Source organism: Bidens hawaiensis, unplaced genomic scaffold (assembly GCF_021521415.1).
Source record: "Bidens hawaiensis isolate Kalapana, Puna unplaced genomic scaffold, B.hawaiensis_p1.1 tig00002572_1, whole genome shotgun sequence".
In the NCBI taxonomy this organism is placed as follows: Eukaryota; Viridiplantae; Streptophyta; class Magnoliopsida; order Asterales; family Asteraceae; genus Bidens; species Bidens hawaiensis.
This window is the reverse complement of record NW_027491140.1, coordinates 1,549,680-1,575,136: the sequence shown is the minus strand read 5'-3', so window position 1 is coordinate 1,575,136 and position 25,457 is coordinate 1,549,680. Positions and strand designations below refer to the sequence as shown.

Sequence of the window (25,457 nt, the reverse complement as noted above, 5' to 3'; positions counted from 1 at the left end):
TGTTTGTTCGATAGGAGATTAATCGGTTATGGCCATTGGCGTTATCGTTAGAAAATCAGTTTGGAGCACTTGGCGCCACATACACTCGATTATTCTCTCTTTTTCTTTAACCCGGATTGGTACACAAATGGGTCGGGTCTAAGATGTCTTTAGAGCTGAATGAGTCAACCCAAGGTTCGCTCGTACTCGGATTGGTTTATAAATAAGTCGACTTTGTTAACTTAGAAACACAGTGGATATTTAGCAAAGCTAAAGAAAAGCAAGTATGGAGTGCACAAATGTCAGAGTGACTTTATAATGAAAGGGTTTATTGACTGATAATAAAAAGCAGTATAGTACATCTCAATTTATAGACTAGAATAAAAAGGACTTCCTAACTGAATAAAGCTACCAACTCTAGTCAAACTAAAAAATTGGAAATAAACTAAAGAACCGGAACAAACTCCAACGTTCATATTCCACAACAGTCTGCTGATATGGACTTGACACATGGTGATGACTATTCAACAGACTCCCTCTCAACACCATACTTCTTCATTCCAAGCTTTGAGACAAACTCCACCAGCTTAGGTCTTGATAACCCTTTAGTAAGCATATCTACAATTTGCAGTTTTGTATCAACATGAACTAATTTAATTTCACCCATTAAAACTTTTTCACGCACATTGTGGTAATGAATCTCGATATGTTTAGTGCGAGCATGGAATGTTGGATTCTCTGCAAGCTGAGTAGCAGACCTATTATCACAACGAAGCACAACTTTTTCTTCAAACTCTTGTCTCAAATCTGTCAACATTTGCTTCAGCCAGGTACACTCTTATGCAGCCATTGCAGCGGAGCGGTACTCAGCCTCGGTAGTCGATAGTGACACCGTTGGCTGTAATTTGCTGCACCACGACACGGGTCCACTTCCCAACATGAAAATATATCTAGTAATTGACCTTCGATTGCTGGGATCCCCACCATAGTCCGCGTCATAAAAACCGGACATATTACACTTCGGCTCCCTCTTAAACAATATACCAACACCAATTGTTGCCTTGACATAACGTAGAACCCTTCGAACAGATGCAGATGTGGCCTTCTTGGAGCTTGCATAAATCTGCTAAGAACACCAATAGAAAAGGCAAGATCGGGGCGAGTTAACGTAAGATAAATTAGACTTCCAACGATCTTCCTATACATGGTTGCATTTTCTAGTTCAGCCCCAACATTTGGATAAAGCTTAACATTGGAATCCATAGGCGTCACTGCTGGCATGGCATCCAACATACCGAATCTTTCTAACAGATTTATGGTATACCGTTCTTGGTGCAAGACAAACCCATCCTTTTCATAGCCTAGCTCCAACCCAAGAAACCTTTGCAGACGCCCTAGATCCTTCATTCTAAACCTGGTGCAAAGGTTTGATCTTAGTTGCTGCACTTCTTCTTCATAATCTCCCATGATTATAAGATCATCACCATAGACTAGGACCACTGCAACTTTCGAGCCAATTTCTTTTACAAATAAACTTGCATCTGAATTACAACTGAGGTAGCCATTGTGCATTAAAAACTCAGATTTTACCAAACCAAGACCACGGGGACTGCTTTAATCCATAAATTGCTTTATTCAACTTGCACACTTATTCTGGATGCTTCGAGTTCTCAAATCCCCTCGGTTGGACCATATAAATGACATGATCCAAATTACCATATAAGAATGCGTTGTTAACATCCATTTGATGTAACAACCATCCTTTATAAGCTGCTATTGCAAGGAGAACGCTAACTGTGGTAAGCTTCGCCACCGAACTGAATGTTTCCTCGTAGTCCAGGCCAGGTTGTTGAGAAAAGCCATGAGCAACAAGGCGTGCTTTACACCTTTCAACCGAGCCGTCCGTCTTGAACTTTACTTTCAACCGAGCCGTCCGTCTTGAATTAGCCCTGCTTGCGGTGCGCACATATGATGTATATATGTGTGAACCCTCGGGTGGGCAAAAGTGAAATTGCACTAATTTTGACGTTATTTTACTAATCTCGTGAAAATAACGTTAAAAGTGACGGACGGTTAATCAGGCATCATGTAGTGGCGTTGATAGCCGATAGACAAGGGTACATGCACCGATCAGCCGGTCCCGATGATTGAGTGCTATGTGCCTTATGTCCAAGGCTTGATGCAAAACTACTATCGAGCCGGGGGTCTCACCGGAAGCAGCCTCTCTATCCTTATGGGGTAGAGGTAAGGCTGTCTACATCTTACCCTCCTCAGACCCTACCATAGCTTTGCTATTGGTGGGATATACTGAGTACGATGATGATGATGATGATGATGATGACCCATTTACAGGAAATGGGTTTAATGCCATATGGTTTTGGAACCGGGTCCCAAGTTTCATTTCTTAACAGGGCGTCAAGTTCTTCTTTCATAGCCAATCTCCACTCGGTCTTGTTATTGGCTTCGTCAAACGTATCGGGCTCTTTGACTTCATCCACAACTGTTGCAACGTAAGCATATCTTGCGTTAGGCTTCCTAACCCGTGAAGATCTTCTTAACTCTTCATTGTTACCAGTAACACTAAACACAACGCTTTGCCAGGGTCCTTGATTTGTATTTTCGGTTTGTACATGTTCTTCAGCCACTATTTCATTTTCTACATGACTAAGAGTCTCATCAGTAGAAAACAAATCACGGAAAGAAAGGCTTACTTCATCACGTTTGTCCTTTGAATGTGATGAATTTCGTTCTACTTCTTTAGCCCCGGGCCACCAAGAAGATGTCTCGTCGAACACAACATTACGAGAGACCATACACTTCCTGTCACGGGATCACAGCATCGCCAACCCTTCTTCTCATTGTCATATCTAACAAAGATACAACGGTTCGCCTTCTTTTCAAGCTTATGTCGTTGTGAACTGGGAATAAACATGAAACAAACACAACCAAATACATGAAAGAAGCTTACATTGGGCTTTATATTGAACAATTTCTCATAGGGTGATATATAACCCAAACTTTGTAGTGGAAGCCTGTTGATAACATAGGCATATGCATTGCTTTAGCCCAAAAACGCCCGAGAACATTCTTAGAGTGCATCATACTTCCACACACTTCAGCCAAATGCCTATTCTTCCTCTCTGAAACACCACTCTGTTGTGGTGTCCCAGAACAGGTTAACTGTCTTCTAATTTTGCAATCATTCAGAAAGTTGCTGAATTCTTGAGACCGATACTCTCCACCATTGTCTGAACGAAGCATCCTTATCGTTTTCCCTGTCAATTTTTCAGCCTCAACTTTAAAGGCTTTGAACTTGGTTAGAGCTTCACTCTTCTCCTTCATAAAATCAACCTATACGAATCATGAAAATCATCTATAAAAGTTATCATAAACCTCATACCTCCAACTGGGGATGTGACTTTCACAGCTCCAAATACATCACTATGGACCAGTTCCAATGGCTTACTCGACTTGTAGTTTGACTGATGAAAGGTCTGCTCATGCGCTTTGCCAAACTGACATCCAGATCAGACTACACCTTTCTGAATTAGCAAACTGGCAGACCTGCAACCAACTTTTTATTCATCATCATTTCAAGCTTATCAAAACTTACATGTCCTAGCCTTGAATGCCACAAATCTACATTAGCGTTTCCCTTGGTTTTATCAACATATGCAACCTCCGCAGACAACACAGACTGTGTTTTGACGATGACCAGTCAAGACTGGCTTAGACTTGGTCTCAAATTTGTCAAACACTTGCACGAAATCAGGTCCAAACAACACATGCTTCCCCGTCGTTGTCACTTGTGATACAGAAAACAGGTTCTTTCCCAAACCAGGTAAATGATAAACATGTTTAAGTGTAACACCCCGGCTAAAGCGGAATACGCCCGGGTGTGACGTACAGATCACTCATAAGCTCGTAACACTATTAAAGCGACAATAATTATATATTTATTTCATTTTAATACATCACAAATACACAATCAAATAACAATACGATAAACATTGAATTTCATTATGCTGTATTTATATTACCCTAATGGTCCAACTAATCTAGTCTTCAATCCTTAGACTTCAACCTGCAGCACGTTTAAAATAATATAATTTGTCAACAATAATGTTGGTGAGATTTCATAAAGTTTTGCATATATATAATACGAAAAGTGTAAAATTCACAAGTCAAGATGTATAGTCTCAATCATAAGGTACAAGAAAAGTAAATACATGATATTCCCGTTCACTTGACATAAGTCAATCTACTAAGGAACCCCCGTTCGCCGAGCTACTAGGAGTATAGAATAATGATAATGATACCGCCATTTAAAAATGGACAGCGCAGGTACGTCCCGTCGGACCCTCCCACTATGAGTATGTCTATGATACTGCCATTAACAAATGGACGGCGCAGGTACGTCCCGTCGGACCCTCCCACTATGAATATATGTGTATCCACCAACAAAAGCAGTAAACAACTAGCACATAATCACACAGTTTACAAGCAATATGATACAAAACAAATACATACAAGACACACATGTGAATTTTAGTTTGACACAAGAAAACCAAGTTTGGACGTGCTACACCCCAAAACGTGTAAAAGTAAAAAGGGGCTATGAAAACTCACTTGTTAAAGTAAGCGAGTGAAGCGAGGTAAGCATTTAAGCGAGCTAAACCGGCAACTTCGGTTCGGCAAACGGTTCTATGAGATAAATTCTAGATTCAAAATAACGGATATGAAACAAAATATCAAAGGCGACGATAGGTTTTGTTCAAAGTTTGGATTTTTAGAGTTTATAACGAAAAATATATTTTCCCTCTATAATTGGTTTAGTAATGTTTTTGACGTAAAAATACCCAAGTTGGTAAAATTTATTAAGAATTTGGGTTGCGATATTTGTTAATCAGTTTTTATGAGTTCGGCCGTTCAAGAAAGTTAGACAGGCCTAAAGAGTAAGAAAACAGTTTAAGCGAGTGGTTTGTTTTTAGTCGGACCCGAACCCGCTTTTATGTTGGGTTCGTTTCCGTCATGGTAAAAATATTATTCATTGGTTAGAACTTTTTATGTTTCAAAACTTATATGTACAAAAATAACCAAACTTTGTCCAAAATGAACATAAGCGAGTTGAGTTTGTCTTTAGTCGGACGAATGTCGTTTGAAATATTTTTAATATAGCATAATATCCTAAACAAACTAAAATCGCAGAAAAATCAACATACTAACCCGAGGAGTGAACACAAGACAAAACGAATAAACTTGAACTTGGGCGGTTTGACTTTCTTTGGTCAAACTTGGAAGTTGCACAAATTAGAGAGCTAGAACATAATTGAGAGTGAAATGGGTTGTGATGCAAGATTTGTAGAAGTAGAGGCTAGTATATATAGGCAAAGAATCATTAAAAACAGGGTAAAACTAATTAAATTGATGGCTAGTCATAAGGTTATTCATATGGAGAAAATCATGGAATTGACTCAATTGAATGAGTCAAATGATGAATTGACTATGGAGACATGTCTAGGTTTATGAAATATCTTCAAAAAGAGTCCAAAGTAATACAGTTTGATTTTTGAGAAGTTTAAATAAATGGACTATGATAAAATAAAATTTGGGAATAAAATACATGAAAAAAGAGTTTGCGATCGGTTCTGTAACATCGTAAACATCGGAAATAAAAATCATAACAATAAAATATTAAACATGAGTTATAAATTATATGAAATTCAATACTTTCATTAATAAATGCCGACGAATTATATCAAAATTTTGAAACGGGTCGGGTTTTCGGAATTGAAAAGTAACGGATGTTACATTAAGTGAGACATCAGAGTGACTAGAACTGGTAGGGAAAGAGACATCACCAATGTGTGCAATACTATGTCGAGAGTTGTCTGCAATAATCACCACTTTGCTTCCATTATATTGCACCGGATTAGTCAAGCGTTCAATCTCTCCGGTCATATGATTTGAGCAGCCGGAGTCTACGATCCACTCGTCTAGGTTATTTGTGTCTGTTTTTCAACTTCTTCATGGGCCTCATCATCATTGATAACCAAGGCCATACGGGCTTCAATATCCCATCCAGGCTCATCTTGGACCGTAGTTGCCAGATTCCCTTCTTCTTTAGAGTTGGTACACTGTTTAGCTATATGACCTTTCTCGCCACAATTGTAACATTTTAACGGAAATCTTCTGCCATGATAGCTTTGGTGTCGACCTTTTCCTTTATCATGGGATCTCGAAGCTTTGTTACCTTCAGACGACTTATGAGTACGATTACCAGACTGAGATGAACTCGGTCTATGTTTTGCCTTAGTCTTCTCCACATACAAGGCTGCTTCATCAGCCTTCATTTGGACACTAGAAAACTGCTTCACCAGTGATTCTTTCTTGGCTAGACAACAAATCTTCAAACTCAACAATTTTTAAGGTTGAGTAGGCCAGCCTTGCACAGCAGCCACAAAACTGTGATACTCCGATTTTAACCCATGAATTATTATTCTTTTCATCCGCGCCTCTCCAATCTTTGCTTCTGGATCTAAATCACCAATTTCTCGACATAGTGACTTTACTTTGTGGAAGTATTGAGACACTGTCAATTCTTTTTGGATAATTGACAACAATTCATTCTCCAGATGCTGCAACTTTGCATCATTTTTCTTGGATAGCAGGGCTTCCAAGGTGTTCCAGGCGTCTCTGGGAGATGGAGAATCTTTGATGTGCTCAAACATTTTTTCTTCCACAGTTGTCTTCAAGATGAACATAGCTTTACCCGCCTTAATCTTCCATTTTCTGAGGGCTCCTTGATCATTTTCATGTGCTGGTTCGGTTTCAGCACCGGCTACAATATTTTACACAAGTCCTGTCCCTGCAAATAGGACGAGAGACAGGTGGACCAGGTTTTGTAATTGGTGTTTGACAACTTCTTTACTCCACCAACCAATTGTAGTTCTGACATCTTGAACAAGAGCTCTGGTACCACTTGTTAACTTAGAAACACAGTGGATATTTAGCAAAGCTAAAGAAAAGCAAGTATGGAGTGCACAAATGTCAGAGTTACTTTATAATGAAAGGGTTTATTGACTGATAATAAAAAGCAGTAAAGTACATCTCAATTTATAGACTAGAATAAAAAGGACTTCCTAACTGAATAAAGCTACCAACTCTAGTCAAACTAAAAAATAGGAAATAAATTAAAGAACCGGAACAAACTCCAACGTTCATATTCCACAACAGTCTGCTGAAGTGGACTTGACACATGGTGTTGACTATTCAACAGACTTGAGCTGACTTGGGTTGTAAATGAGCTTGGATGGAAACGGTTTGTAAATAGGACAATTTTGAGCTAGACATTTTATATTTGTAGTGATTTTACTTCAACACTTATTTATAACTTACTATTCATTTGTCAATTATAAGTTTAATATTGTTAAAATAGCTCATAGCTTAAAACTCGTTGGAAAATACTCGTTGGAAAATAGTATTTTCTTCACTAGTGGATCAAGAAAAAAAATTCAGGGGTAACCAATTTTTTTTTTACCATACATTTATACATGATCGTCTATGAGAATTCAAAAAAACCCTCGAGGTCCTGTACAGGTGTAACAGCGATCCCCTATTTTTTTTATTTTCCAAATTTTAAATTGGGTCTAGAGTCTAACGAACCTAGTTGTTTATAACATAATGTTTGACCCAACTATTTTTAAATAAAATATACGTCAAAACATAGACTGGATTGTTGTGAATAAAATTTATATCAATACGTAGATAAAAATAAGCACGTCGTAACATAAGACGATTGGTTCAGGCTACCCATCGCATGCGTATGAGATCGCATTTTGCTATTGTATTACCTCGGGTAACGGGTCTTTATTCATTAGTCGTTAAAAAAATTAAAAAATAAAACAAATAAAATCAACTAAATTAAATATACCAAGTTACCAATAAATGTATAAATACATAACAAGTAGTAATCCAAAATTTTACTTTTTTTTTTAATAGAAGAAATCCAAATGAAACTTTCAGATATCATTTTAAAATATATATTATATTTTTAATTTAATAAAAAATCAAATGAAATGATACGAAAGAAACTTTTCAGTTTTTATTTTCTTTTTACTTTAATAACTTAAAGAAAACCCCATCTTCTACCTTTATCCTCCTCTTCCACTTTTCTTTCTGCAACTATCACCGAAAATTTTTTCCGATTAAACGTTTTACGTTTCTATATATATAACATTTGCTCAGGGGTAACCTAATCTTCGCTCAGGGGTGCCGATGTATCATACTATTAAAAATAAATAAAATTTTGCACTACGCAACGAAAGTTGAGGGGTAACCCAGGTTACCCCTGGATATAAGGTATATCTGCCCCTGCATACTATTAGGAATAAATCAACAGAATGGCTAATAACTATTAAGGAGTATCGTACATTACATACGCGACACTTCGAACCGTTAATTTTCAGAAACCCAAAATCCCAATTACACTCATCTGTCCGTCCCTCTCCCTCAATCCGTCTCCACCACCACTCGCCGACATCAGCACACCTCCTTCACCATCACCACTTCAATTGAATTGAATTGAAATACACCATTTGTAGACACCAATTTGCAGAACTATAAATACGTTACAGATTTGTTCTTATGATGAAATCGTTGGTCGATTGATGATTTCTTGATGATTACGAGATTATATGAAGTGATTTTAGCGTTCAATTTATGTTACATAAGTTTAATTTCAGATCTGAGCTTTTGAACGTTTAAAGGTTTGTCTAGAACGTTTAATTTCAATTTAGGGTTCTGAACTTCTAAACTTTTTTGTTTTGAACATTTAAACCGAACTTCTAAACTTTTTTGTTCTGGACGTTTAAAGATGTTCGTTTTTTGTCAGAATGTTTGACTTGAACGTTTAAAGTTGTTCGTTGGTCAGAACGTTTAAAAGTGTTTGTTTTTGTGACAACTGCCCAATCCGACCCGACCCAGGTACCCGTTTTCGAATCCGATTCTTTTTATGATTTAAAAATTTGTTTATTAATCTTTGTAAATTTAACATTTAATAAATTATATTTTTATATTACTTACTAATAATAATAATTTCTTTCCGCCGACCCGTCCCTTTCTTCCTTCTCTCCGCCGTCCCGCCTCTCTTTTTCTCTCTTGTCGCCGTCCCGCCTCTTTCTCTCTGTTGTCGCCGTCCCGCCCCTTTCTCTCCCTTGTCGCCGTCCCGCCCCTCTGCTTAACCCTTAAGCCTGAAACCCCTTCTCTTAACTCCTTGCTTGTCCTTTGGTTCTTCCCGCCTAAGGATGTCTGCGCAGCTCCACGCGCCAGACTCCTTACAAGGAAGCCTGCGTGAAGACCGGCTGTTCCTGCGATTCGTGAGACGAACTCTTCTCGCAACGCGCTAAGAATTGTAGTTCTTCTCACAGCGCGCTAAGAATTGTAGTTCTTCTCGCAGCGCGCTAAGAATTGTAGTTCTTCTCGCAGCGCGCTAAGAATTGTAGTTCTTCTCGCAGCGCGCTAAGAATGGTAGTTCTTCTCGCGACGCGCTAAGGATTTGTAGTTCTCCCCGCGGCGCGCTAAGGTTTGTTCTGTCTGCCTTCGCCCTCGCGCGTGCGCTCGAATCTTCTCGCGCTAGACCTTAAATCTTTTCTCCAGTTTAGGTCAGCCTGTATCTTTTGATATCTTATCTTTTGTTTGAGCTCTTTAGGTCAGTTCCGACATCTGTCCGAAAAGCCACTTTCGGCGCAGCATGCGCACCAATCCTATTGGTTGACAGAAAAAGTGACTGACATTATCTTTTGAAATCTTCTTTTGCATGTCTTGAACAGTGTTTTATCTGACCCCTCCCATGCTTTGACCTGTAACCTGTCAGCTTTTCCCCCATCCCCTGCAGCTGCCGGCATATCTTTTGATATCTTTTGCTTTTGTTTTCTTGTGCTTTTTAATATCTTTTGCTTGATTCGATAAGATCTTTTCCTCCTTTTAAGGGATTGTGTTCCCTAGGGTTTTCCTATAAATTAAACTATTTTCTTGTTTATTAACACTACACACACTACAACACACTCCCCAAATCTCTCCCTTTGCTCTCTGCCGAAGATCGCCGCTCCTCTCTTTGCCTCTGTCTTCTCCTCTGTTCTGCCCGGAATCTCGGTAAAAATATAAATATATATATTTTAATTTGTTTAACTAACAAAAATCGATACTTACTGCATATATTCAAGACATAAAAACCAATCGTTAAACCAATAACCTCTTATTTATAGGTTGACTTGTGCTTGTTTAAAAGTTGGTTCTTGCATTATCTTTCAACACACCTTTTTCAGGTGAGTAATCTCGTACTTAATCCCCTTTTATTTTTAACGTTTTGGGATGTTCATGTGTTCGTACAACTTGAGTCTTAAACTTGTTTATGAACTTTATGTGCGCAAAACCCCATGTGTTATGGACGTTTACTTGGCTGTTTATTTGTATGTGTGACTCATTAACCGCTTTGACGGCCTATTCCGAAGTTTTCATGGATCCATTAGATGAACACGGGAGACCTATCGTTTACGGTTTTCTTGTTTTGTTACACATGCACGTATGTTTTCTTGTTTTTGTGCTCAATTGGGAGCACGGATTGAACTATGAGCTATGATCTAAGGCTTGATCACAATCTGATTACACCCTATGTTAAACCCCATTTAAGCACATGTTGCGCGCAGTGTTTATTATTATCTATTTATATCTATTAAACTTGATTTCTCACCGACACGCAAGTGTTGACGTTTTATTTTAACACATGTTCAGGTTTGCTGTAGCTGCTTTTGGAAATCTCAAGGACACATAGGATGTTTTCTTTTTCATTGGACCTAGATTAAAATGTAACAAGACATATTATGTTATTTGAATATTTTAAGTTATGATATGATTTATGTTACTTTTCGATTCATGTTCTGCGCGTGCGCAATGAAGATGTATTTGTTAAATATTGACACCCAATAGTGTCGCGAGTAATGAAACAATACGTGGCGCCCTGATGTATAATCCGCCTTCGGTCGGGGTGTTACAGATTGGTATCAGAGCTCCGTGACTTTAGGATAGGTGGTTAGACGTAACGACCTAGAATACCTAAGAGTCCCTTCTCGCGCATGAGAAATATCTCATGTTTGCGCGCTAATTGTTAATTACTCGATATTTACAAAATATGCTTGCGTATATGCAGCACATGATTTCATGTTTTATTCGCGATCTTTCGATTTTATTGTTAAATTTCAATCTATTTCTTTACTTACATATTCGTTTGTTGTGGGGATTGAAAATCCGAGAAGTCATGGTGGTACATGAATAGTTGATTTTCAATTACCATTAACTTTATGTTTTAAATTGAAGATTTGAAAAGTCATGGTGATACATGAATTGTCAATCTCCAATATTCATTTACTCGATATTTTAAATTGAAGATTTGAAAAGTCATGGTGATACATGAATTGTCAATCTCCAATATTCATTTACTCGATATTTTAAATTGAGAATTCGGAAAGTCATGGTGATGCATGAATTGTCGATTTTCAATACAAATTCATTACCTGTATTGAGTTGCATTTAAATTCATATTTTACTTCAAAATTTGATAGCATTTAACCCCGCGAAACAAGCTTTACGACGATATACCTTGCGCTAAAACGATTTCCCATACCAAGATATTAACAAAAATTAAAACTTTTATAGAATGCCTCCGCTATCTCGCCGTCATCAGAGGAGAGAAGCCTCGCGCAGACGTAGGCAGCAACGTTCCCAGGAAATGGCCGCCGCGATAGCCCAAGCCTTAAACCAAAATAATACCAACCCCTCCGGATACAATATTAAATCCTTTAATGCGGGTAACCCTCCGAAATTCACAGGACTTGAAGGAGCCACCGTAATGCTCCAATGGCTCGAGAAAATTGAGAACACCTTCCTCCATACCCAATGCCCTCTAGACCGACGAACCTTATACGCCTCAAGTGTCCTAGAATCAAGAGCGCTTACTTGGTGGAACGGAGTAGCTCATGCGCGTGGCGCAGAGGCTGCTTCTAGCATGCTCTGGGAGGAATTCAAGGAACTTTTGACTAGAGAATTCTGCCCTCCCAACGAAATAAAGCGCCTTGAGAAGGAATTTTGGAACTTGAAGCAGTACAGTGGCGAAGCGCGCGAGTACGCTACGCGCTTCCACGAACTAAGTTTGCTTGTCCCGCACCTAGTTACCCCTTCCCGCCGTGCCATCGAGAAGTTTCTTGGGGGTCTCCCCATGGAAATTCAAGATTCTGTATGGGCCAGGAACCCAGCAACCCTCTCTGACGCCATCGAGTTGGCCGCTGTGCTCAGCGACAACCATGTCAGGGCAGGAACCCTGTTCCTGCGGGGAGCCGAAAAGACCAAACTCACCAAGACTGTCCCAGAACCAACAGAAACCAAGCCAGAACCCTCAAACCGTAACAACCTCAAGCGTAAGCGCAAATCCAATCATCAAACCTACGCGCTTACCAACCCGCTCGTTGTCCAGCAACCCGCCTACCAACCTCTAGTACACGCTCCTAACCCACTGTCAACTTACCCAACACCCCCTGTAGTCCATAACTATGCCTTAACCAATCCCGCACTCCCTGCCCCGTCAACTAAGAAACCCTACACAGGAAATCAACCCTTTTGCCCAACCTGTAGACTTCACCATCCAACTCAAGTCCTGTGTCGACAATGTAACCGATGTGGCCGTTCTGGTCACACTGCTGAGAACTGTAGAGTCCTTCCCGCCAACCCAATCGCGCAAACACCACCAACTTACCCGCTAAACCCACAACCAACATACCCTAATCCACGACCCAGGTCGTGCTATAACTGCGGTGACCCCAGTCATTTCCGGAACGCGTGCCCGAGACTGCAAGTACAAATTACGCAAGCTAATCCGGTTAACCAAATTTCAAACCAAGTGACGCGCGGCCGAGCTTTTAATATAACCGCGCACCAAGCGCACGCGAATAATGACGTGGTTAATGGTACATTTTTACTTAACGGACATTATGCATCTATACTTTTTGATACTGGCGCCGATAGAAGTTTTATTTCTCGCGCATTTGAACAAAAACTTGCGCGACCACGAGTAAACTTAAACGAAAACTTTTCAGTTGAATTGGCTAATGGTGAAACTATTATAATAAACTCTGTGATCAAAGATTGTACGCTTAACCTTAATGAACACGATTTTCTAATCGACCTCATTCCCATGCCTCTTGGAAGCTTTGATGTGATTATTGGAATAGACTGGCTCTCGCAAAATCGCGCCGAAGTAATCTGCGCCAAGAAATTGATTCGCATTCCTCGGGAAAATGGTGAAAATCTTCATATCTACGGCGAGAAACCATCTAACGGTCTTAAACTTATGTCATGCTCTGAAGCCCGAAAACTTTTGCGGAAGAATTGTGACGCGTTCTTAGCTAATTTGGTCAAACCCGATGAAGGAAAGAAGAAACTTTCTGAAATCCCTATCGTGCGTGACTTTCCTGAAGTCTTCCCCGATGATCTTTCTGGTTTACCTCCCGCTCGGGAAGTCGAGTTTCGTGTTGATCTTGTCCCTGGTGCATCCCCCGTAGCCAAATCTCCTTATCGACTTGCACCCGCTGAAATGCAAGAATTAGCAAGTCAACTTCAAGAGTTGACCGATAAAGGATTCATTCGCCCTAGCTCTTCGCCATGGGGTGCTCCGGTGTTGTTCGTTAAAAAGAAAGACGGTTCGTTTCGCATGTGTATCGATTACCGCGAGCTGAACAAGCTCACCATTAAGAACCGGTATCCCTTACCGCGTATTGACGACCTCTTTGACCAACTCCAAGGTGCCTCTTGTTTCTCCAAGATCGATCTCCGTTCTGGTTATCACCAGTTGCGTATCCGCGAAGAGGATATTCCCAAGACTGCTTTTCGAACCCGCTACGGTCATTTTGAATTCTTGGTCATGCCCTTCGGTTTAACCAACGCACCCGCTGTTTTCATGGATCTAATGAACCGGGTGTGTAGGTCTTTCTTGGACCGATTCGTGATCGTGTTTATCGATGACGTTCTGGTGTATTCCAAAACCAAGGCCGAGCATGAACAACATCTTCAGTTGGTGTTGCAAAAGCTTCGAACCGAACAACTCTATGCCAAACTCTCCAAGTGTGAGTTCTGGTCGGATGAAGTACAGTTTCTTGGTCATGTTGTAAACAAGATGGGTATTCATGTCGACCCATCCAAAATTGAAGCAATCAAGAACTGGATTACACCGTCCACTCCTACCGAAATCCGTTCCTTTTTGGGCTTAGCTGGTTACTACCGGCGATTCATTGCGAACTTCTCAAAAATCGCCTTGCCTTTAACAGCTTTAACGCACAAAGGCAAACCATATATTTGGGGCTCTAAGCAAGAAGAAGCTTTTCAAACGCTCAAGCAATTGTTGTGCGAAGTTCCTGTTCTAGCGTTACCTGAGGGTACTGACGACTTTGTCGTTTATTGCGATGCCTCCAACCAAGGTCTCGATTGTGTACTTATGCAACGAGGCAAGGTTATCGCTTACGCGTCAAGGCAACTCAAAATTCATGAAAAGAATTATACGACTCACGACCTCGAACTTGGTGCAGTTGTATTTGCCTTAAAAATCTGGAGACACTACCTCTATGGTACTAAGTGCATCATTTACACCGACCATAAAAGCCTTTAGCACATTTTTGATCAAAAGGAACTTAACATGAGACAACGCCGATGGAACGAACTCATCAGCGATTACGATTGTGAGATCCGTTATCACCCTGGAAAGGCTAATGTGGTAGCCGATGCGCTCAGCCGCAAACCCAGTCAACTTAACTGTATCTTGCCTCGCACGCAGCTTCGCTTCGCGACGATCCAAAACGATCTTGAATCGCGCATTCGCGACGCGCAGCGCGCATCGATCAGCAAAGGCAACCTACGCGCCGAGTTAGCGTGTGGTGCAGAAGTACATCTAGTCCCTAACCCGAATGGAATTCTCTGTTATCTCAATCGCATCTGGATCCCCAATGATGAGAATCTTCGTTCTGTCATACTGAGTGAAGCGCACAAAACCCGGTATTCCGTTCATTCTGGTGCTGACAAAATGTACAAAGATTTGCGCCTTTCTTATTGGTGGCCTGGTATGAAAAAGGATATTGCTGTGTTCGTAGCTAGATGCCTAACTTGTTCTAAGGTAAAAGCTGAACATCAACGCCCATCTGGTTTGCTCGAGCAACCTGAAATTCCTACGTGGAAATGGGAATGTATAGCAATGGACTTTATCACCAAGTTACCCTTGACCGCAAGCAAACATGATAGCATTTGGGTAATAGTGGATCGATTGACCAAGTCTGCCCACTTTCTGCCCATTCGTGAAACCTACCGTGTTGAACAACTTGCGCATCTATATGTCAAGGAAATTGTCTGCCGTCATGGTACTCCCTTGAGCATCATATCCGATCGCGATGGCCGTTTTATATCTCGCTTTTGGAAATCTCTCCAATCTGCGTTAGGAACTCGTTTGGACATGAGTACTGGATATCATCCTCAGACTGACGGACAGTCTGAGCGAACCATCCAAACCCTTGAGGATATGCTTCGATCTTGTGTTCTTGATTTTGGAGGTAATTGGGATTCATACCTACCTCTGATCGAGTTCTCTTATAATAACAGCTATCATTCCAGCATCGGTATGGCCCCATTTGAAGCACTTTACGGTCGAAAGTGCCGTTCACCGATTTGTTGGAACGAAGTGGGTGAAGTTCAAATCACAGGACCCGAACTAGTTCAAGAGACAACCGATAAAATCGCCAAGATCCTTGATCATCTGCTGACTGCCAGAAGCCGACAGAAGAGTTACGCAGATCGCAGGCGAAAGCCTCTCGAATTTCTAGTTGGTGATCTTGTTCTCCTCAAAGTGTCGCCCTGGAAGGGTGTTGTCCGCTTTGGGAAGAAAGGTAAGCTTGCACCTCGTTATGTTGGTCCATTCAAGATTCTTGCGAGGGTGGGAAAAGTTGCCTACAAGCTTGACCTACCGCCCGCGCTCAGCAATGTGCACCCAACTTTCCATGTATCCAATCTCAAGAAATGTTTAGCTGACGAGAACCTCCACATACCACTTGATGAAGTTCAAGTTGATGAGTCTATGCATTTCGTCGAGAAGCCTGTTGAGATTATGGATCGCGAGGTAAAGCAAACCAAGCGCAGTCGCATCCCTATTGTTAAAGTTCGTTGGCAGTCCAAGCGCGGAGCAGAGTTCACTTGGGAAAGGGAAGATCAAATGAAGATCAAGTACCCGCACCTTTTCTCTGCGCAACCTACTTCGAGATAAATTTCGGGACGAAATTTCTTAAAGTAGGGGAGACTGTGACAACTGCCCAATCCGACCCGACCCAGGTACCCGTTTTCGAATCCGATTCTTTTTATGATTTAAAAATTTGTTTATTAATCTTTGTAAATTTAACATTTAATAAATTATATTTTTATATTACTTACTAATAATAATAATTTCTTTCCGCCGACCCGTCCCTTTCTTCCTTCTATCCGCCGTCCCGCCTCTCTTTTTCTCTCTTGTCGCCGTCCCGCCTCTTTCTCTCTCTTGTCGCCGTCCCGCCCCTTTCTCTCCCTTGTCACCGTCCCGCCCCTCTGCTTAACCCTTAAGCCTGAAACCCCTTCTCTTAACTCCTTGCTTGTCCTTTGGTTCTTCCCGCCTAAGGATGTCTGCGCAGCTCCACGCGCCAGACTCCTTACAAGGAAGCCTGCGTGAAGACCGGCTGTTCCTGCGATTCGTGAGACGAACTCTTCTCGCAACGCGCTAAGAATTGTAGTTCTTCTCACAGCGCGCTAAGAATTGTAGTTCTTCTCGCAGCGCGCTAAGAATTGTAGTTCTTCTCGCAGCGCGCTAAGAATGGTAGTTCTTCTCGCGACGCGCTAAGGATTTGTAGTTCTCCCCGCGGCGCGCTAAGGTTTGTTCTGTCTGCCTTCGCCCTCGCGCGTGCGCTCGAATCTTCTCGCGCTAGACCTTAAATCTTTTCTCCAGTTTAGGTCAGCCTGTATCTTTTGATATCTTATCTTTTGTTTGAGCTCTTTAGGTCAGTTCCGACATCTGTCCGAAAAGCCACTTTCGGCGCAGCATGCGCACCAATCCTATTGGTTGACAGAAAAAGTGACTGACATTATCTTTTGAAATCTTCTTTTGCATGTCTTGAACAGTGTTTTATCTGACCCCTCCCATGCTTTGACCTGTAACCTGTCAGCTTTTCCCCCATCCCCTGCAGCTGCCGGCATATCTTTTGATATCTTTTGCTTTTGTTTTCTTGTGCTTTTTAATATCTTTTGCTTGATTCGATAAGATCTTTTCCTCCTTTTAAGGGATTGTGTTCCCTAGGGTTTTCCTATAAATTAAACTATTTTCTTGTTTATTAACACTACACACACTACAACACACTCCCCAAATCTCTCCCCTTGCTCTCTGCCGAAGATCGCCGCTCCTCTCTTTGCCTCTGTCTTCTCCTCTGTTCTGCCCGGAATCTCGGTAAAAATATAAATATATATATTTTAATTTGTTTAACTAACAAAAATCGATACTTACTGCATATATTCAAGACATAAAAACCAATCGTTAAACCAATAACCTCTTATTTATAGGTTGACTTGTGCTTGTTTAAAAGTTGGTTCTTGCATTATCTTTCAACACACCTTTTTCAGGTGAGTAATCTCGTACTTAATCCCCTTTTATTTTTAACGTTTTGGGATGTTCATGTGTTCGTACAACTTGAGTCTTAAACTTGTTTATGAACTTTATGTGCGCAAAACCCCATGTGTTATGGACGTTTACTTGGCTGTTTATTTGTATGTGTGACTCATTAACCGCTTTGACGGCCTATTCCGAAGTTTTCATGGATCCATTAGATGAACACGGGAGACCTATCGTTTATGGTTTTCTTGTTTTGTTACACATGCACGTATGTTTTCTTGTTTTTGTGCTCAATTGGGAGCACGGATTGAACTATGAGCTATGATCTAAGGCTTGATCACAATCTGATTACACCCTATGTTAAACCCCATTTAAGCACATGTTGCGCGCAGTGTTTATTATTATCTATTTATATCTATTAAACTTGATTTCTCACCGACACGCAAGTGTTGACGCTTTATTTTAACACATGTTCAGGTTTGCTGTAGCTGCTTTTGAAAATCTCAAGGACACATAGGATGTTTTTTTTTTCATTGGACCTAGATTAAAATGTAACAAGACATATTATGTTATTTGAATATTTTAAGTTATGATATGATTTATGTTACTTTTCGATTCATGTTCTGCGCGTGCGCAATGAAGATGTATTTATTAAATATTGACACCCAATAGTGTCGCGAGTAATGAAACAATACGTGGCGCCCCGATGTATAATCCGCCTTCGGTCGGGGTGTTACAGTTTTTGTCAGAACGTTTAACTTGAACATTTAAAGGTGTTTGTTTTTGGTCAGAACGTTTAACTTGAACGTTTAAAGGTGTTCGTTTTTTGTCAGAACGTTTAACTTGAAAGTTTAAAGGTGTTTGTTTTTTGTCATAACATTTAACTTGAACATTTAAATGTGTTTGTTTTTGGTCAGAATGTTTTAGTGTCTTCAGTTTTGTTTAGAACGTTTAAACGTGATATTTTGAACCGTAATCAGAGCTCAATTGAGTATAGTATTTTGCAATTTCATAATCGATTGATGAATCTAAATCCTTTTGCACATCAATTTGATTGATTAAATAATCATTTTTTGATTAATTTTGAATATTCTTGATGTTCAACGACGTTTCATTTTGATTTTGGTTTTTGACTTTAGAGATTTCATACTTTAAGCTCTCGTTAGGGTTTACAAATTGGATGAGATAGAGCGATGAGTTCAGAATTTGGATCAGAATGGATTTGTAATCGACGATTTTGATCATGAACTAGTTAGGGTTATTTACGAAACTACCACCGCGTGTTTTTAATCCAACACCCTGGAAGGTCGAGTACGTAATGTACGATAATATATTATTGTACAATGACCCACCCCTATATGTATACATACATACATGCATGCATGCATGCATACACACACACATATATATATATATATGGCGTTATTGTTGAATCACTTATGCCTCTTCAACCCCCCCCCCCCCCCAATGCTTCTGGGGTGTGGTGTAGGACCTTTATCCACCATTATATTGTCACATTACATATGATCTAATACTAAAAGACATTGTAGTATTGTTATTTTACAACCTAAAAGTGTAATTTTGTATGATGTTCAATTATTGCATGTAAAATAGTCTTTTTTATATAAATATAAAGGAGTGAGAAATTAATTTGGAACCATGGTCGTTAGCTTTGCTCGTAAGTCCTTACGAAGAATTTTTCCTGGTTGAGATTTCGGGATCGTGTCAACAAAGAACACCTGCTTAATCCTCTTGTAGTATACCACCTGCAAATCATAAAGAGTCACGGTTCAGATATTTGTTCTTCTATTTTTGTTCTGTGTACGTTGAGTGATTACGATGTAACAACGTAATATATGAAATATGACATAATTTCTTAGTATCTTTTTTAGGTTACACAAAGATTAATTAACGAGTAAATTACATAGACGGTCTCTCTTTGATCTTTCTCACCAACTAACATTAAAAAAATATTAAATCTAAATGAAATGGTCATTTACTCCTTTATTTTCAAATATAATCTAACAAGCCCCTCTAGGCCTCTACATAACCACCGTCACCGCACATTATCTTCGACTATATGTCTAATATTTATGGCTAACATAATAGAACGTGATATCAAAATGTTCATTGGAACTGCACGACCATTTGGACAAACAGTACTTGTCAAATTTCCTGCACCATGAACGGGAAATAACCGAACAATGGGTTGGTGTTGCGACTTTTAGTTTTATTTTATTTAAGTATTTTAATTTTAATTACTGTATTTTGTTTTTTTTTAATTAATGAAAATGTGTTTTTATTTATTAAGTATTTTAACTTTAATTAAAAATAATAATGGACCTAGGTGAAGCTAGGCCGGGTCCTTTAAATTGGGTTTATTTAAGTTGAAGTGAGGTGACACATATTGATTGGTTAGTGGTGTGGGTTTAGAAGGACTATCCCTCCCACTTAAAACAAACCCTTCGTAAAAATTTACCTGTTTTGAGATGAACTCCTTGACTTCTTCTCCCGTGACCGTGGCGCTACTCGATTTTACGACAAAAGCAACAAGAACCTCACCAGCGTTCTCATCCATCATTCTTTAATTCAAATATTTATAATATTTATAAAGTTTACGAAGTATAAACCCTAAATATTGAACTTTAAAGATTAAACACTTACCGGACAACGGCAGCATCGGATATTTCAGGATGCGTCAACAACAAGGCTTCAAGCTCAGCAGGAGCAACTTGAAATCCTCTGTACTTAATCAATTCCTTCAACCTATCAACAATGAAAACTTCATCATCGTCATCAATGTACCCAATGTCTCCGGTATGCAACCAACCGTCTACGATTGTTTCCTCAGTTGATTCCAGATCGTTCAGATAACCTATCAATGTTCATCAACAGAAATTTTGTTTATTATTTATTATTTAAGTACAAGTACTCATATTTACGATATTCGATATTCGAATTGCAACAAACCTTTCATGATTTGATCCCCACGGATGCATATCTCACCGTGTTGATTCCGAGGAAGAGAAACACCGGTGTCCAGATCGACGATCTTCATCCCGGCGTTACGGACGACCGTGCCACACGCTCGTGGTTTGATTTCGAATGGATGCTTAGCGAAAGCCAAACACATAGCCAGCACTGGTCCCGCTTCCGTCATCCCGTAACCCTAAAATCACACATAGATCGAAGATGTTATAGATGATATATATTGATCGAACTACAACATATTATTACGTACGCATTAGCTGCCGATTACCTGTCCAAGCTTAGCATTGGGGAACTTCATCCTAACTGTGTTTTCAAGCTCTTTCCCTAACGGCGCCGCGCCAGACATCACCATCCGTACCGACGACAAATCATATTTATCAGCAAATTACCTTGGTGACATTTGTGGATTGAGTGATGATTATTTTGGCGCCTGAGGCTTTAGCTTGCTTGATGAACTCGTCGTCGGTGTAGAACGGATTGGCCATGGTGGCGACTGTGCCGATGAAGGAGGCGCCGAGGAACGAGAAGACGAATTCCGGCGAGTTCGGGAGGAATATCATGATGACGTCACCTTTGGTGATTCCGAGTTTGTGGAGGGCGGAACCGACTTTTCGAGAGGTGAGGTCTACGTCAGCGAAGGTGTAGTTATGATGAGTTGAGCCGTCGATTAAACAGGGGCGGTGAGTGTGTTTTGAAATGTTTTTGAGGTGGTTGGGTATGTCGATGTCCGGCAGCTTTGATCGGAAAATGAACTCTGGTTTAGCCTCCATGTGCAGAAAGAAATGGGTGAGTGAGTATTGCTTTTGCTTGCTAATGATGAAAGTGGTTTTATGGGTGTGGTAATTTGTCTTGGTCTTTGGCGGGAGTTGAGTTGGTGGAGGAGGAATTAAAAAACCGTTTACAAACATTATTCCGTGACTAAGCATGAAACGCTTTCGTCTTTATTTTTGGGAACTTTGTATATTTTTGCAAACCCAGTATGTCACGAAAACTAAAAACAAAAATATTTGGAATTTTAATCCATAAATTGCCACGTCAATTCGCAAGTTGTCTCTCTCGTTTCTCCATATGTTGGGCAAAAACAAAACGGCATTAATGTTTTTTTGCCCAACATGGGAATCCCTTCTAGTTCAACTCATCATGCTAAAATACCAACCTTGGTCTTCCACCCGAAGTTGTACTTGGTTCTAACTTTAATTTATTGTCCAGTATTGTATGTTTAAATGGTTCATGAATCAAAGCTTGCTTAAAAAACTCGTTCAAAGCTAGCTCGTTTACTGAAGAGCCTACGACCAGTTCATAGGATTGTAAATGAACCACGAACAAACAGGGAACAAAGGCAGAAGTTTGTATAGCACTTGAACTTCACCTATCCCATCAACAATAGTTTTCAATCACTTTCAGTCATTATATATCAACAAGCAAGGCGGATTCAGTATTGAGTCAGGAGGGCGTAGACATCCCCTCAAATTCGTATTTTCTTCTATAAACTTCTAATATATTATGTTTAAAGACCCCAAGTGCCCCATCCGTGTTTCTTTTAGTGCCCCAAGCTCATCTTTCCGAGCCAACTTTTCAAACGCAAGTTTAGTTTTTTCTTTCACAAAATAACAATTAAGCTTAGATTGTTTAATTGTCTGACCACTTTATCAATTAGTTATTAATATAGTGATATATTTTGTTAGTTTAATCGGGTCATTAAAAAAATTAGACCAAAATATAATAGTATTCAGAGTATCATTTTTTTTATAATTCTACACTATTTAACTTTAATTTTTTTATATATACATAAGAGCTTTGTGCCGTGACAATTATGCAAAGGTTTTTATCAATTGTAATATGCATTTTGTTTATTGCGTTTTGGGAAAATTTATTGCTTACATTTCTATACGTGGTTTATCTAATGTAATTTCGTTGGACCCGACCCATTTTGGTTTGATTCGTTTTAGTTTGACTTGACCCGTTCTAGCTTGATTGCTTTTGGCACTCACTGACAAAATTTGCTGGATCCGCCACTGTCAACAAGTTACTCCATATTATAAAATATTTTATTAAGAACGGGTCATAAAATAACTTGTGTCCTTTAAACTTCTATATTTTAGTATTAAATTAATAAAATAGTTATGTATTTTTATCTATATATATTTGGTAGGACGGGGTCTTCTTGATTAATCAGGCACACTTGAGAAGATTTCCTCCTTTTACCAACCTATCAAAAAATAAAATAAAATAAAATAAAAAATTATAAAGTCTTTATGTTCTCAAATAAATACTATAAATCTATAAAAATAGATAAATAGAAATACTTTTATTTGTTTCATATTTGTTCGAATATGGTCAAAGTCGTTGCACAAAAAAATTACAATGACAATTCCCCTACGTAATTTACCAAAAACGAATATGATTTGTTTGATATTATGGATGATAGATGGACAGTGATCGTTGCAGTTTTGTAGATTGATCCAGTGTATTAATCTTTCTTTATGTAAAACTAGATTTTATCCCCCGTATTACGGGGTTGTTTTACATTTCTCATTTTTAATATTTATAGGATTTTAATTTTAGTTATTGTAAAAAAGTTAGTAATTAATATACTTGAGGTTTGATAATAAAATGGTTTTACAAATAAATGATATGTTATAATATGGTTTTAAAGCTATCTGGGTTTGGTGATACCCATTATCCGTTTATTTTCTTTATTATAAAATTGTTTCTTAACTATAAATAATGTATTTTTTTTAAATAAAATAGGATATTAATTTTTAGTATATCCTTATTTTATAGGATTTTCATATCAAATATTTGATAAGATTAATTTTTAATGTAATGAGATGTTATAATCCGTTTAAGAGCTATCTGGGTTTGGTGAGATCTTTACCCGTGAATTCGGGTCAAATGCGTAAGAAACTTTTATTTACAAATAAAGCAATATGATGGCTTGAGAGAATGATTGTTATACATTTTTCGTTTTTTAATATTTATTTTTTGGATTTTAATTTTCTTTATTGTAAGAAAGTTAATAATATACTTAGGGTTTGATGATGAAAGAGTTTCATGAATAAATGATACGTTATAACCATTTTAAAAGCTATATGAATTTGGTGACCTATGAACCGTTTATGTTTTTTACTATAAAATTGTTTATTAATTATAAATAATATCTTTTTCTTTTTAAATTGGATATTAAATTTTAGTATATCCTTATTTTATAGGATTTCCATATCAAATAATTGGTAAGATTAATTTTTAATTTAATGAGATGTTATAACCCGTTTAAGAGCTATCTGGTTTTGACAAGACCCATACCTATGAATTTGGGTTAAATCAATAAGAGACCTTCATTTAAAAATTAAGCAATTTGATGGCTTCCATAAAAGGAGGGAGCAACCACATCTCGACACGTAGAATTTTAGGGGTTTCGTTTATATATATTATAGATAGATAGATTCATAAAAAAAATTAAAAAGAAAAGATGTCTTTTGATTTATCTTAACTTCTTTCAAAACCAAAATTCTCGTACCACCTTTTAATGTATTTTAAGGATTGATTACGATCATGATCACAAAGTAAAAGAGTGGATTTAGACCAAATATTTCACTAAAAATTGCATGGTTGGTCCCGCCTGCTTTTTATTCTCTCATAAACGGTCTATTGGTTATTGGTTACGTAAAATGATTATTGTGTCATTGTTAAAAAGAGGAATTATTTCATAGAATAGTAACCAATAATCAAGTCACTGATGCAAAATTCTGTTTTATGTAGTTTACTTAGCATTTATTTAGTGTTTTAATCCTAGATATTTGACATAGATAGTAGATTATCTAGGTTTGTTATGCATTCCTCTTAAGTAAGAGGTAAACACGTGTACTTCTCGTAAGTTACCAGGTGTTTACTTTATACTTCTTTTAAGTTAACATGTGTTAATTATGAACTCCTCTAAAGTTAAGAGGTGTTTACTTTGCATTCCTCTGAAGTTAACAGGAGTTTAGTATGCAATTCTTTTAAGTTAATAGGTTTTTTGTCACAAGCACATAATGATTTCTTCATATTATCCAAATTAATAACAAACACAATAGAGTAATGTGAAATCAAATACAAACCAAAAGACAACAATCATATCCTGAACATGATGATATTAATATCAAGAACAAGACAATCGATAACTCCAAAGATCGAAAGAATGAAACCCTAATTCGTCAAGATGAATCAACTAGAGAAAAATCCATAATCAAAAAATAAAGACTCTGTATTATTTTGACATTAGTTCTCGACACATTCTTCAACAATACTCATGGGCCTATCTTGGGCTTGTCTTTTCCTTCCAGCAAAAGTCCACTCCAAGTGTGCTCCAAGTCCATATGTAACACCCCAGCTTAAGCGAAAATGCCCGAGTGTGACGTACAGATTGTTCAAACACACGTGTCACTATTAGGTGACTATAGTATTATTAATTCGTTCAAAACACAAGTTCAAGTAAACAAATACAATCAATTCAAGAATAGACATTTATGGCAATTTATTGATTATTTTTGATAACCTAAATACTAGTGTCTTCCTTTACGTCATCCTCTAATCACCGCACCTGTAGCATGCATATAAAATAAAGTCAATGTAACATCTCGGATTTTTAGTATTTGTATTCGTTTAAATTTAAACCGATTCGGGAACGTAATTCGGATCTTTCGAACTATTTAAACCTTATATTTACTGGTATTTAACTTGGTTTAATTTATTTTATAATTTCATAACTTTCAATTATGCCGAATAGCTCTTA

General features: G+C 38.5%; 2 protein-coding genes across 2 annotated transcripts; both read right to left on the bottom strand.

The window, feature by feature from the left end:
* Positions 1–5,975: 5,975 nt before the first annotated feature.
* Positions 5,976–6,743, bottom strand: LOC143620473 (uncharacterized). The gene is made up of 2 exons (XM_077092168.1): positions 6,425–6,743; positions 5,976–6,373 (listed from the first exon to the last, which is right to left on the bottom strand). The coding sequence occupies exons 1-2, from the start codon at positions 6,741–6,743 to the stop codon at positions 5,976–5,978; spliced, it is 717 nt and encodes a 238-aa protein (XP_076948283.1).
* A 12,595-nt stretch (positions 6,744–19,338) lies between these two features.
* Positions 19,339–21,056, bottom strand: LOC143620422 (4-coumarate--CoA ligase 1-like). Its single transcript, XM_077092128.1, has 5 exons — positions 20,952–21,056; positions 20,663–20,861; positions 20,357–20,567; positions 20,172–20,274; positions 19,339–19,458 (listed from the first exon to the last, which is right to left on the bottom strand). The coding sequence occupies exons 1-5, from the start codon at positions 21,033–21,035 to the stop codon at positions 19,339–19,341; spliced, it is 717 nt and encodes a 238-aa protein (XP_076948243.1). The 5' UTR covers positions 21,036–21,056.
* Positions 21,057–25,457: the final 4,401 nt, after the last annotated feature.